Here is a 15,350-nt window from a genome sequence, read left to right as displayed (position 1 = left end):
CTCTCATTTCTTATGTAAATCAGATCACAAGAATATACTGACGTGTATCAGATTTTATAATAATCCTTGCCTTTGCTTAAACAAAGTCTTGAATTTTATGCCTCCTGCTAATCTCTTCTCCAAAGACAATCATTTAGATTGTCTTTATCTTCCCTTTTAAAACTATGTGGAGCTTATTATTATGTTCAGTTTATTTTATGAATCTGTGGATTATTAAACAAACCATGACCATAAATCATGGGCTGATCTTGACTTGTTTCAACAAACTACAATTTCAACTAATCAGTTTAAACTTCTTCAATTTTTAAAAAATATTTTTCTCTTCATTAATTATTTATAACTCTTAAGGTTTAAAGCATAACATTTTCACTATTGAAACATTTAAAAACGACATGCATTATAACTAGTCTTTATTGTATGATATTTTTTATCCTCACCCATCTAACTTGTTACCAGAAATAATGCCCTGTCATTTTATTTTATTTTGACACAATTAAAACTGGCCCTACGTTGATTAGAGTTGACACTAATTTGATGGCACATAATCAATAAAAACAGCATTTCTGTTGTGGGTAATGTTAATTTAATAGCGCATAGGAAATCTCTGTTAGCTACAGCAGAAATAATATTTAAATATAAAGCAATTTTTTTAACCTGGCAATCAACCAACTGAGAATCCATATCCATAGGCTCCTCATCAGTCACCAATGTAGTATTTAGAGATGCTTGTGTGTTCAGAAGCCAGTGATCAAGTTCATCTGCCTCAGAGCGATACCTTTGCAGGGCTTGCTCTTGACGTTGTTCTTCTAGTTGCTCATTGAGTTTCTCCTGTGAATTACACACTATTATTTTAATGTATTTGTTTTCAAATGTCTGCCATCTTATTAGGTGATCTCCCAGCCTGTGGGCCATATGCGTCAAACTCCCAGCCCACATGAGGGATGCGTCACACACTGGCCACACCCGCGCCCGGTTTAAAGAAGGGGGGGAAAGTCCCAATACGTCAAGTGATGCCATCATGACAACTCCTGTCCTAGGTGAAAGGTGTAAAAATAGTCAAGATAGAAAAAATAATTTCTTTTTTCACATATTGAGTTCTTTGAGGAGAATGCGAAGGAAGTTGAAATGGGCTAAACAGCTGGCAGAAGGGAAATGTTAGCCTGAAAGAAGGAAAGGGAGAAAATGGCTAGCATGGATTGGATTAAAGTAGTTTCAGATTTCTGAAGATGTGCACATTCCTGGGCAATAAAAGGTCACCAAAGAGGAGTTAGCATGATGGACAGGGAGAAGATAACAGTTTGTGAGATCAATTTATCCCAGTCCACAATTCCCAGGAGAGAATAATAATAATTCTTTTGCTGGCCATGAGATTTATTCTTAACACATAACCTTAAGTTAAGTCTATGCAGGATTTACTAATTGCTGCACTGTGTGAGATGTTGACCCTGCCCTGCGGGAAAAACAAAGAGAACCACTGTTGCTTCTGCAGCGATATTGCAGAAAGGGAGTTTCTCATGTGCAGCAAACTGTGCAACTGAAGCATGAAGGAGTCAGGACTTAGTACAATGAAAACCATCCAGCCATGGTGTTGTTGGATTATATAGTTGGAAAGTGTCAGCTTAATCCATCAACATGTCTGCAGTCCCCTTTGAAAAATGTAATTTATATTACTGAACTGTGTTAATTAAAACATTATTTCAGCATCCTGGTACCTCAAGAAGCTGCTGTTTCCCTGACGCTTTCATCTTAATAGTGGCCATTCTCTCTGCTAACACGGTCAGCGTGGATTGCAGAGCCAACTGCTCAGCACCATCTGCCTCTAAAGGTTCAGACACCAATTCCTCCGCCAATGAGGTTTGTAGCTCACTTATTTCCTCTTGGAGCATCAGAATTTCATCCATCAAAGCCTATTAAAGACAGAAGTTAAACAGGACCAACTCAGTCACATTATTTGGTGGGGGGGCATGTCTTAAATCTATTAATACGTTTGAACAGCTGAGTTCCGATGAGAGCAGGTAGTCCTCAACTTACAACAGTTCATTTGGTGACCGTTCAAAGTTACGACACGGAAAAAGTGACTTATGACCAGTTTTCACACCTACAACCATTACAGTATACCAATATGATCAAAATTTAGATGCTCAGCAACTGGTTCATATTTATGCTGGTTGTCGTATCCCAGAATCAGATGATCCCCTTTTGTGACCTTCTGACAAGCAAAATCAATGGGGAAACCAGATGCTCTTACCAACCATGTTACTAATTTAACAACTGCAGTGATTCACTTAACAACTGTGGCAAAAAAGGTCAAAAAATGGGGCACAATTAACAAATGTCTCACTTCGCAACATAAAGTTTGGACTTCATAGTGGTCATAAATCGAAGACTACCTGTATTATAAACTGAGTAGCACATGCCATTGGATCCTGTGTATAGTACCACAGACGAATACAAGATTTAATTGCTTTCTTTAAATATTCACTTAAGCATAAGGTGACCAACTTTTTTACAATGAAAAGGAGGACACAAATAAATTGATGAAACAAAACAAAGCCACTTGCGTGCGGCACTCTCTCTCAAAACAATTCTCCTGTGTGGAGCGCATGCGTCTCATAATCGCATCTTGCCACACTGTACCGAGCCTTGATGAATCATCATGTCAAATACAAATATGTCACATCACACACAACAGATCAGAAAGGCATCGATCAAATACGGAGATTTACAGATTAGTCTTCAAATATCAAAAAGGAGGACATACAGGAGGACACTTTTCGATAGAGGACAGAACTTACAAAAGGAGGACTGTTCGCCCTAAAGGAGGACGGTTGGTCACCTTACTTAAGCATCTAGGCGCATCAGAACTACAGAGTCATAAAAGCAGGCCAAAACACTCTATTAGGAATTGATACTTATGTCACAATATGTTAATTTATTTAAAATCAATGAGTTAAGATTCAGACTTGTGGCACCTCCACATAAATAAATGACCAGTCCAAATTTCTCCTCAATTGCTCCTGTATCCTCTACTTTAAGGTCCATTCTCTGTAGCACCCAGTCAGAGCCCTCTCTAGTAAGCCAATGGAATGGTGGAAAAAACAACAGCCCTTCCTTTCATAACAAAGGGAAAAGACACTCCCTCTTTCCAGGCTCCTTTGAGGGACTAGAAAGGATAAAGATGGATGGTGATGAAATAGAAGGATGGGGGAGTGCACAGAGAGGTTAATTGCTTTACTTGATGATTCATTCAAACAGACTTGTTTGAAGATTATATGGGCCTCCCCAGCCTATCTGGAATGAGATCAAAAGTTCAATTCATTTCTCTACTTACACTTTACTACAGTAAAAACAAACATAATGAATGAGCACTTGGCAAATACGTAATACCTTTAAAGTAATATCCTTTTCCTTTTAAAATACTTGTTTTTCTAAAAAAAAACCTTTCATCACTTTCTAAAAGAAACTGAAGAATGTGTGAGATAACCTTGCCATACAGTTGGATCTGAAGACAAGGGACCTGAAATTGAACCAGAAACAACTTTGTAATGTGCTTATTTATTTATTTATTTATTTTACCTGGTGGCCAGCCATCTGGCTTTCTGGACTGTTATTATTGTCTAGAGTGTCATTCAATTTCACCTCAACGGCTTCCATTTTTGTTGATATAGACTGAAGAGAATCTTGATATTTCTGTTGACGTTCAAGGGCTTCATAAAGTGTCCGCTGTTTTTCACTAATCTAAAAGGAAAAATTATTTGTAATTAGAGATTAACATTTTTGTATTAAATAATGAGAAAATGCGGTGAACTAACAATATTTTAATGAAAGTACATTTTAACAAATGTCATTAAAAGGAAAAGGAAGCATACAGATATATTAAATGTGTATAGGTTTTTTTTAATGCACATACAATTCACTGCTTAGTGATTTTACCTTAGGATTTGAAATGACATACTACTGCAGAGTTTTTTTTTCATTAACATTATTACATGAAATTTATATTGCCAAATTGTTGCAAAACAGCTCTCAATCTAAAACTATAATTAAATTGCATTTAACCTATATCAGGAGTGTCAAACTCGATTTCATCGAGGGCCGCATCAGGGTTGTGTTTGACCTCGGGGGCCTGGGAGGGTGTGGCAAGTTCCACGTCACTCATTGAGGCTCTGTTTTCAGCTGCGATGGTTTCTTGCAACCCTCTGCCAGCGAAAATAGAGCTTGCCCTCCTGATCACACTTAGCCAATAAAAGTATTCTATTCTATTTTCACTGGCAGAGGCACCACAGGCCGGTCCTTTGCTGTTTCCAGGGTGGGCCCATGGGTTAGATCTAAGCACCCTGTGGGCCAGATCCAGCCCATGGGCCTTGAGTTTGACATCCCTGGCCTATATAAACAGGAGTTTTTGCTGAACTTAACAGAAATTGCTTTGCATTTTTCTTACATAGTTGTAGTTTCCTAGTAATCTATCAACTAGAATATAGTGGATAAATTTAATGATACAAAACCTAATGTTTTCGTATTTCATATAATTTATTTTGCCATTACTCCTCCTCATGCTATATAGATTCATGATATTGGTAATTTAAAGTAGGCATGCAGCTGCTTTTATTTCTAGACATCCACATGTTGGCATGAAGTCACTTTTTTCGAATCCGACAAGTACCTGAATTATTTACTAATTTCAAATACTGTTTAACCACATCTGATATATATTTCCAAAGCAGTTGATGAAAAAGAAAAAAAACCTTAAATATAACAACATGAAATGAACACAATATAAAACACTTCATAAAAATATAGCAAAGGATACCTGGTGAATCTCTTTAAAAAACCAGTTTGTTATAACTTAATGTTTTGCTATAACTTTGTTATTTCAAAGAAAGACCCCCTAATGAAGATCTTTATGTATGGATAGCCAATATGGAAAAAGCAAACAGACCGCCTAATATTCTCACTTATTAAACTTGATGGACTTTAGGGTTCACAGTAAGATTTAAGTTTGAGAAAAAGAAAAGACTGGGAATCAGAGCAATTGGTCTTCTGTTTGTATAGTATAATCATAATATTCATTAATAATCCAGGAGCCACATCTGGAACTGAAGCTAAAGAGAGCCGTGGTGGAATGATGTGCTGCAGCCTAATTCTACCAACTGCCCACAGTTCAATTCTCACCAGCTCAAGACTGACCCAGCCTTCCATCCTTCTGAGATTGGTAAAATGAGGACCCAATTGGTGGCGGCAATATGTTGACTCTGTAAACCGCTTAGAAAGGGTTGTAAAGCACTGTGAAGCAGTATATAGATTTAAATACCATTGCTATTGCTAAAGCTCCAAATATGACCTGAAACAGCATTTACATTGTGAATTGCTCCTCCTGAATATTCCAGCCAATCAGCTATACCAAACTGTTTATTACCTTATAATTTTTGTTTTTCAAAAGTCAGTATTCCATGTCCAAAAACATGGTCAGCTCTCTCCCATTTTGGCAGCCTTGCCCTCCTTTATCCCTTTTCATATTTTATGGAGGCATGTTTATACTTGGTTTATGGGTAGTGCTATTTAGGATACATAAGAAATAGGGTCCTATTTCTGTGGAATTGAACAGATCAGGCCCACTTTGACTGTTTAAAAGTGTTTTGTGACTTCTGGAATTTAAAGTTGAAGAGGTTATTCAAGGCCTTGAAACTTTTTATATGCAAGTTTCCTCACAGTTCCAATGGAAGCTAATTTTCAATCTAGACAGTGTGTCTTTGTAAGTATTTACTCTGACATAAGAGCGAATCCCCATCCATATTAATGATAATATTTGCTCCATTCCTCCTCCAAAAGACTTACCACATTTTTCAGGGTCTCCCAAGAACGTTGCAAATCATCCAGTTTAGTACTGGAAATGGCTTCTAATCCTGGTTCATAAGATTCCTGAACAATCGGAGCGCTAGGCTGAATTTGGGATGCTTCTGTCTGCAACTGTTCAGCAGATAAGGCTTGATAATAAGCAATGTCCTATGAGCATAAGGTAAAATATTGTATTTTCAAAAGTGCTGAAAGTTCAGCTTCTTTCTGAAATTTTAAATAAATTCTAATTTAGTAGTAATGTTTTATAATTCCCATTTATGATGGTTTATAACAACATTTTATTTTCTTCCCATCATTTTAGCATGTGCTTTTTATGCAAAAAAAACACCACCACTATACTTTGGAACAACTTTGGAGAGGGCTATGACCAATTTAAGCAAGCACAGAACTGAAGAATTATAAATTTGCCAATTTAACATGAGTGATAAATATATAGCACTGCATCCCAGTGTTCCAGGAAACCTCATTAGCGAGACAAGAATTTACTTTAAACACTCACATGCTATTTTAATATACATAAAGCCAATGAAAAAGATAACATAAATATTTGGTTTCAGATGTTACATGTATATTTATGATACCCACTTTTTTCATTAGTTTTTCATTAGTTGCACTGCAAATAAGATTTATTTCCTAAATAAGTTTCTGATATATCATTGACAACTATTTTAACTTTTTTCCCTTTAAGTATTTCATGGTTGTTTTAGATGTAAGCTTTGAATTTAGATGTAAGTTTTAGATGTAAGCTTTGAAACACTGCTCTGACTCATTTGGAACAATGGGAGGTGGGGGAGGGCTATGCGAGGATGCTTTTTGTAGATTTTAGCTCTGCATTTAACACAATTCTTCCATATAGACTAGTGTCTAAACTTATAGATCTTGGGCTTTCTTTTCAGTCTGGATTTCCTGTCTGGCCACTTTCCAAGGGTCAGATTAGGTAATCATATCTCTTTTTAACACTGGTACGCCACAGGGTTGAGTCCCTTACTCTATACTCTTTATGTACATGACTGCATTCCCATTCATGCCAGTAATACTATTATTAAATTTGCAGATGACACAACAGTGGTGGGACTCATCTCTGGGGGGGATAAGTCTGCCTATCGAGATGAGGTGGAACGGTTGCTTTCATAGTGTGGAGACAATAATTTGGTCCTTAACACTAATAAGACCAAGGAGCTTATAGTGGACTATAGAAGGAACAGATCAGACATCCAGCCCTTGCTTATCAATTGTGACTGAGTGGAGCAAATGGTCAGTTTTAAGTTTCTGGGTGTTGCCATAAAAGAGGACCTAACCTGGGGTGCTCACATTGCAGCACTGGTCAAAAGGGCCCAGCAGAGATTATACTACCTGACACTTCTCAGGAAACAATAACTGAATGAAAAACTGCTGGTGACCTTCTACCTCTGCACCATAGAGAGTATTTTAACTTATTGCACCTGTGTATGGTTTGCCAATTGCACAGTGGCAGATAGGACAGCATTCCAGAGGGTTAACATCATTGCCCAGAGGATATGGGTTGCCCTCTCCCCTCTTTGGAAGAGCTTTATAACTCCTGCTGCCTTAAGAAAGTTCAAAACATTCTTAAAAATCCATCTCATCTTGGACACCCTTTTTTTTGAATTATTACTATCTGGCACACGGTACAGAATAATAAAAACAAGGACAAATGGGATGAAAAACAGCTTCTTTCGCAGAGCAGTAACTATATTGAATTCTACTGTATAGTGCAGTATTGTATTAATGCAATATCAGGGGTTTTAAATTCAATTGTATAGAATGTGAAGGATGTGCGTTTGTGTTTTATTTTTATAGTTATAATGTATATTGAAGATGGCATTTAGTTTCGTTGTACGAGGTGCAATGACAATAAAGTAACTAAACTAAAAAACTAAACTAAGCTGAATTGTCTTGATACAACAGCCAATCAGATCCAGTTTTTTCACTGACTCTAGGATATTTACTTCTAAGATTATGAAGGCATCCATTCTTCCTTCCACACACATATTTTTTTCTGTGCTACTGGCTACATTCAAATTATGATAAAGTTATGTTAAGTATGATAACTTGAAGGTTATGATTCTAGAGTTCAGTTTTTGTTTCATCATTCAAAAACACTTTATTCCAAAACATTTCAGGTTTATCAAGGTTTTATTTTGCATATTTGAAATGATGCCTTTTATTATGACATTTGCTTCTGACAGTTCTCATGAAGGTCACTGTTATATGAGACACTCTGCGCCACAGACCAATGGACAGTATATCACTGAATTTTTCAGCATGTCCTTTGCAATGAAAGCTTAGTTTTAGACATCTAGATTTTCCTAGCCTTCAAGCAAATAACCTAATTTAAAAAATGAAGGCTGAGAAAAAGGCTGCATATTTCAGCAAAGTAAAGTTCTAAAACAAACTTGTGAAATAGCTAAAGGAAAGGTAAAGTTTTGGATTATCCTTCACAGTTCCACAAGTTGAATATTACTGAAAATCTGTAGGAAGATCTCAAGTATACAATACATGCAAGGAGACATCAGAATCTACAACTTTCACTATTTTACTCCATTTTATACTTCTTTTCATTGTAAAAAGAATGATACGAAATGATTCCAAAATACTTTTGATGGATAGAAGGCCTGCCACTATATGTACAGACATATGCAGATATATACCAAATGAACTTTTCTATTGAAATAAAAATGATGCAAAGAAAACAGCTGAAATCATATGAAAAAAAATATTCCCGCATAAACAAAACAATGAGAAACATCGTATCTCTTTCTGCAACAAAACCTAATGACAGAATCAAGACAAAGAGATAATGAAATAATTCTAACATGTTAGCATAAAGTTGTGTTTTCACAGAGTCTTTTATAATGTTGATATGCTAAACTAATTTTGAAAGTGAGAATGAATGGTGATTTCTTTATGATAAAATAAAGGTTCTATATTTGTAAATGATCTACACTCAGCGTTACTGAAAAAATGAGACATTGTACACTGTACGAGGACCACAGATGTTTGCAGACAGCACAGACGAATGGATGCTGAGGGAGATACCTGATTAACAGAAGCATCAGCATTAGCCACAGGTGAAGGAGAGCGACAGGCAGGAGGAGAAGAGATCTCACTGTTGCTTCCCTCTTCCCCAGATTCCTCAGTAACTGGTGACAGAAGTGTGTGACAGCGACCAGCAGTCATCTGCCATGGGAAATGCATCCCAAAGGACAGGAAGATCATTCAGATACCAGAAAGACTTTCCATTTCATCTCTTCAAAAATGTAGTTTCATCAGAACATAGTTTATAAGAGACTATGGTCCCTTCTCAAACCTGCATACAGACCAACTATAAAGAAGGAGATTACTTCTACTCTTCATGCTTCTTGATCTTTGAACCTAGGTAGGTTTTGGCAGGCAAAACATTCTCCACCTCTGTATCATTAGCTGTGCCTGTCAAAATCTCTTTCATACAATCAAATTTTTCTTTTTCTTTTTTTTCCTTTCTCCTGATGATCATTATGTATTCACTAAAAGTATGTTAGTAAAGCTGATGAAGGATGAATTTCTGAGGAATTTATGTAACAGTTCTATTTGAAAATTAATACAGCCACAATAATGATAAAACACAGGTATTAATTCTACCAAGAAGGAAACTACGTGGGAAAAATTACAGAGAAAAACTAGAACATATAGCCAAAAACAATGCAGCTTTCCTCCACTTGAACCTGCAATATTGGGATTATATGGGATCCTTAAGCTCCTTTTTGTATCCTTGGAAATTCAGCAACATAATGAAAATCAGTCATATATTTTTGCATGCATCCTTTTATATGGATACCACTGAAGTAGCTCTAACCAATTTATGTCATTATTTCATCCACCGTTGCCTTTCTTTCTGCACAAAAATTTTAAGCACAGACCCCTATCACTACTACTTGGGAAAACTATAAAAAAGAAGCTGATCAACAGGTAAAAATAAATATACAAAATTTAAAATAAATATAAAAATATAAAAAGACTGAAAACAATCATTTAGCTCCATTCAACTCATTCAAGAGGAGTTTCAGTCATCTAACATCATTTTATTTTTCCCTCGCTACCTATATTCCATCAAACTTCTCCAGCACCCATTTAAGGCATCTTATATGATGGAGCCTAGGAACCAAACAAAAATGGAGAAATCGAAACAGTTAAGTCCTCCTTTATTGGAGTTCTTATTGAGATTCCCAAAATCTTTTATTGAGATTCCCAAATTCTCAAAAGCACCTTCTCCAGTGATTCCCAGGCAAAAACAGATGAATTGAATATTAAACTATCACCATATCATTAGACATCAACCAAGACATAGCTAGAAGAATTGCCACTTATTGCCCGGTAGTAATGAAGATCCCAGAAAACACGTTTAATTTTGTTCTGTAATTTATATTTTAAGTTTAAATTTTCTGATCTATGATCATAATAAAACGTTTTGATTTTAAATATGCTCTTCTGTTTACTGTTAATAGTTAACACTGGAACATTTTAATTAAAAAGTTTTAATTAAAATATTTTGGTATAAACTTCTGTAACAATTTACCACTGCTGCAGATGTTTAAATAATTTATACATAACATAACATTTTAGTTTAAATTCTTCTTCAGTTCTGCTTATGCTATGATATTTTAAAATTAGTTATTAGATGTAACCTTGTATTTAGAGTGAACAATTTACTGTTTTTAGTGCTCATATATAGTATGCATATTTTAAAAGGCTGACTTACACCCCTCCCATCAGATAGCTGACAAAGTTAATCGACGGATTTCTCTTCACTTTTTTGTTCACCTTACTGTTTTGCATAAACTGAGTTTTATTATCTATTACTCTGCAATATTCAGGCATCTCCTTAAAAGCAAGTAAAACAACTGAAATGATTGCAATACTGTTCACAATAGCGTGAGAAGTGATACTGAAAATAACAATCCTGACAGATAAATATGAACTACATGGTCATCGCTTACCATCACTACAGACGGGTGAGCACTATGTGCAGGGAGCATGTCTTCTGAATCCAACTCCTCCATTCTCTCTGAAAGGCCCTCCACCTCTGTCACTGTCAGCAGCATCGTAGCATGCTTGGCTTTCATTGTCAGCATCTTGCACTTTGAATTGAGAGATGCAATTTGCTCTTGGTAACCTTTGATCTTCTCCGCCAGCTCCTGAGAAAACCACAGGATCAGTAAAGGCCATAAGGAGTACAAGCTAGCAGCTATTCTGCTTCCGTTAGAAAAAAGCCCGGCTTGCTTCTTTAAGATCAGCCAATGAAATCACAGCTCTGTGTTTCAGACGTTCCATATTAGCCACAGCAGTAGCTGAACCCACAGGATGTTGATTGTGGAAAAAAATTACAAGTCAGGCTGCATCACAAGCACACTTAACCCTTGAACAGAGACAGCTATGCAAATGAGCTGCTCACTTATCACAGACAAAGAGATTAAGACGATGACAAAGACAAAGCATTTTCCACACAGGATTCTGCTCAAAACAGGGGAGGGACAGGAGGAATAATTTATGCCGTAGCCTTCCTGAAAGGCACCAAAACCAGCTGAACGTCTCCAGATACTACATGCCAGGAAAATGAGGTCATGCAATAACTGGAAGTATTTTTTTTAAAAAAACGGCTGTTTCTCTTTATACAATAGTCAATAGAGCAGGCAATAAAACACGAGGCTAACAAACACGGTCACTTTCCTCTTGCTGTTCTAATATGCTGGCTGTACAAATATAGCAAAAATAAATGTGGTTTAAAAAAAAGCCTTTTTTTGTGTGTGTAATTGCTTAAGTACAGAAGTAACTGGGATTACCTCATGGTTTTATTTAGAATTTTTTTTAAAAAACCAAACAAACTTATTTAAAACTAAAATCCATATATCAAAGCCTCTCTTTCTGCAGCAAATACACATTTAGGATTAGATCAGCTTAATGTTGACTCAACCTGGCTGGCACAGCAAATAAGGATTGCAAAACAAAGCTACTAGTGGCTGTTTAACCCTTTAACTCAAGTGCTTTGGGTTAGGCTTCTAATAAGTATATATAATGAGTTAGAATACAGTATTAGCTTCAGAATGCTGTACAGAAAGTGAAAGCAAAAATAGCTGCTGACTCTTTTCAAAGATTAGAAAAGTTGTATACACACATACCCAGAAACAAAATTAACTAGACATGGATATTTTAATTTCTTTACACGTGCTTTTGTCAGCTATGCTCCCAACTGTTATATAATAAGCTCCTTTATGTTGCATTTATAGTTCCTATAATTGCCCAAAAGATGAACTAGATAGAGAAGAATAAAATGCCATGGACAACTGCATTTCAGTCAACTGTAACAAGTTTAGTGTGAAAAGCTTTTGTGAGGCAAGGTTAGAAGCAAAACACCTGAGATGAGACTACTGGATAGGCATGAAGCACTATTTCTGCCTCCAAATGAATGGATCTCAACCCATTATGATACATAAGTAGGAGAAAGAAATGCAAGATTTGAACCTTGGCTTTCCTCTCTCCTTCTTTCTCTCTCTCCATCTTTCTGCTTGAGTCCTACAGATTCCAATCATTGTTTTCCTTCATATTGAAAGATTTTTTACTATCTGTGGTAAAATTCTTTTATCATTCTATAAATCTTTGTCTCTGAGCCTTTCAGATCAATTTGGGTGATAGTTCCCCAAACTTGTATACAGGTGGTCCTCGATTTACAACCACAGCTGAGCCCAAAATTTCTGTTGCTAAGTAAGATATGTATTAAGTGAGTTTTGCTCCATTTTATGACTTCACTTGCCACAGTTGTTAAGTGAATTACTGCAGTTGTTTAGCTAGTAACATGCTTGTTGAGTGAATCAAGGTTCCCCATTGACTTTGCATGTCACAAAGTCACAAAAGGTGATCACATGACCCTCGGACACTGTAGCTGTCATAAATATGAGTCAGTTGCGAAGCATCTGAATTTTGATCATATAACCATGAGGATGCTTCAACAGTCGTAAGTGTGAAAATGGTCATAAGTCTTTTATTTCCCAGTGCCGTTGTAACTTTGAACGGTCACTAAATTAACTGTTGTAAATCCAGGCCTACCTGTAATATAATCTGGCATATGGAGTACAGAGAACAATCCAGCAAATGGCAGGTATGCCCTAATAGACTGAATACCCTTTAAACTGTTTAGCCCAAATAGTTTCAACTTCTTTTTTGGAAAAGTAAAAAAAGGTCATGGTTAAAGATGATGCAAATTTTGTGGCAATTGCCTGATACAGAAAAGTCAACAGAGGAAAATGTGGTAGGGGCTGCTCACAGATGATTTTGCCACTGAATTGCCAAAATATATTTTATAAATTAATAGTGAAACATAATACATTTATCCACAAATTTATCATGTTTTGAGCTGATGTTTTGGGATAAAGTTGGAAGTTTAATGTTTTCATGAGTACAAGGATTTTGTATGATGATTGCTGCATATTAATCCTGTTAAATTTTATTTTTTTTGATATAGTATTTGATATATCTTATTGAGAACCATGGCCTGAACAACCTAAGTATAGTATAAGCAAGTATAAGTATAGATATAAATATCATCTTATTTTCCTGGATTATCCTAATATACTCCTTCATATACAGAGCTCAAATTGTCTTGAGTACAAAGAAGATCTGTAAGTAAATAAGTGAAAGAAATTCTTTACATATAACTGGTGCTTAATGTAAAAGCAAATATGGATACAGCAACATTTATACAGGTAAGTTGTATGCATCAAATACTCTTTTTTCTTAGCTTCTGACTATATAAAGAGGTTTTTCACATATAATGCATCCAAATAAAGAAAGCTCAGGGGAGAAATTGAGTATGTGTATTGAGATTGATTCATAGCAATTTTGAGAGGGATCGCTTTAGCCTCCATAGAAATATTCGCAATGTATCAAATTCTCAAGATGAAAATACATTTGTTAATGCCTTCATATTTTTGCCTTCAAAAACAGCTGTAGGCATAACCTGTTTCATTTTAAAATATTTCCAGTTAGAACAAAGTGAACTCATCATTTTTGTTGCCCAGCAGGTTTTTACACTTCTTATTTTACCTAAAATAATTCAGTGCAGTAAACAGAGAAACTAAGCAAAAAAACACCACCCATCCTGAATGAAAATATTGTATATGGTATATATTCTTTTTTTTTTTTGACATTTTGTTTCATCAAATTAATTATTTAATAATTATTTCACTGGGACTTGATACTTGAAGGACTACCAAACTTTTATTCCAAATAATAGTTGTGAATCCACTGTTTCTCACATGAAAAAGAATGTGCATAGTCTTAGGACTTATTTGAAATGATAATGAACTCTGGGGTATGTAGTTCAGCTCAGTCTGAATGTATGTTTTCTTCCTCTTTTGAGAGTTTTTATTGCTTAATCCCTTTTAATTTTTAATACATGAAGAAAATAATACGTTAGCTTGTAAGAGCAGTAAAAAAAAACCTTAAAACAGCTCAAAACCAAATGTTCATATTTTAGGGATGTTACTTTGCTTTAGCAACCACTCTGATGGTATTTCATTGCATTTAATATAGCAGCCTCCAATATCTTTATCAGAAAATACTGTTATATTAATAATAGTGGTATAGGGAGACCCAACTGACAATATTAAAATATAGAAGATGGTGCACCAAAAATGGAGACCAATAAATCCATTATGGCACATATTGCTCTATGTCATCAAATTGTTTCTCTAAAAGCATATCTAATATCCCCAAAGACAACTAAAAGTGAGGAGAATATAACTCTCATGATCTAAAATAACAAGTCTAGAAAACAGTTGATCATCAAAAATGGTCTCAGATGAATCGAGCCATAGTAGCCCTATTAAGAGCTGTTAGCAATTTTCAACTTCCTACTGTGAAAAAAAGACAAAATGATAAGATAGGAAAGCAAAGCAAAGTAATTTTCAGCATTTAAAAAACAAAAGTCGGCCTTGAATCACAGTTGTAATACCTCATGGCATGAAATCTGAGCTTCCAATTCTTGGATGTTACTTGTTGATATGGGCTTCTCTTGAATCTCGTGATGGGCTTTTTCTATCATTTGCTGCAGATGTTTCATCTCTTGTTCATATTGCTCATATTGTACTACTGCCTCCTAGAGAGAAAGAATAGATAATTGAGCCTGTAAAATAAGATAACCACTTCATTAACTTAGCGCCACCATTACAATCATCACCTAAAATGAGGAGGCCAAAGTTGCAATCTTATAATAGGATTAGCTGTGGTGGCACGGTGGTTAGAATACAGTACTACAGGCTACTTCTGCTGATTGCCAGCTGTCTGCAGTTTGGCAGTTCAAGCGCCACCGGCTCAAGGTTGACTCAGCCTTCCATCCTACTGAGGTCAGTAAAACGAGGACCTAGATTGTTGGGAGCAACATGCTGACTATAAATTGCTTAGAAAGGGCTGTAAAGCATTGTGAGGAGGTATATAAGTCTAAG

At 35.8% G+C, this 15,350-nt stretch overlaps 1 protein-coding gene across 2 annotated transcripts in view; it reads right to left on the bottom strand.

Moving 5' to 3' along the window:
• The window catches only part of SYNE1 (spectrin repeat containing nuclear envelope protein 1), a 212,762-nt gene that overhangs the window by 94,943 nt on the left and 102,469 nt on the right, over positions 1-15,350 (bottom strand). Inside the window, exons 75-81 of one of the 2 annotated variants that reach the window (XM_087939369.1) lie at positions 14,861-14,994; positions 10,851-11,048; positions 8,914-9,054; positions 5,836-6,003; positions 3,577-3,738; positions 1,713-1,907; positions 655-828 (exon numbers count right to left, since the gene is read on the bottom strand). In XM_087939369.1, the coding sequence (XP_087795495.1) occupies positions 655-828; positions 1,713-1,907; positions 3,577-3,738; positions 5,836-6,003; positions 8,914-9,054; positions 10,851-11,048; positions 14,861-14,994 (1,172 nt within the window). Of the gene's footprint in view, positions 1-654; positions 829-1,712; positions 1,908-3,576; positions 3,739-5,835; positions 6,004-8,913; positions 9,055-10,850; positions 11,049-14,860; positions 15,005-15,350 lie in introns of both variants that reach the window. The other variant, XM_087939379.1, reaches the window with a different exon arrangement.

Source organism: Pseudonaja textilis, chromosome 1, assembly GCF_049901715.1.
Source record: "Pseudonaja textilis isolate UNSWEBS1 chromosome 1, rPseTex1.2, whole genome shotgun sequence".
Classification (NCBI taxonomy): Eukaryota; Metazoa; Chordata; class Lepidosauria; order Squamata; family Elapidae; genus Pseudonaja; species Pseudonaja textilis.
Note: the sequence above shows the minus strand (reverse complement) of the source record. Positions and strands in the feature narration are given on the sequence as shown.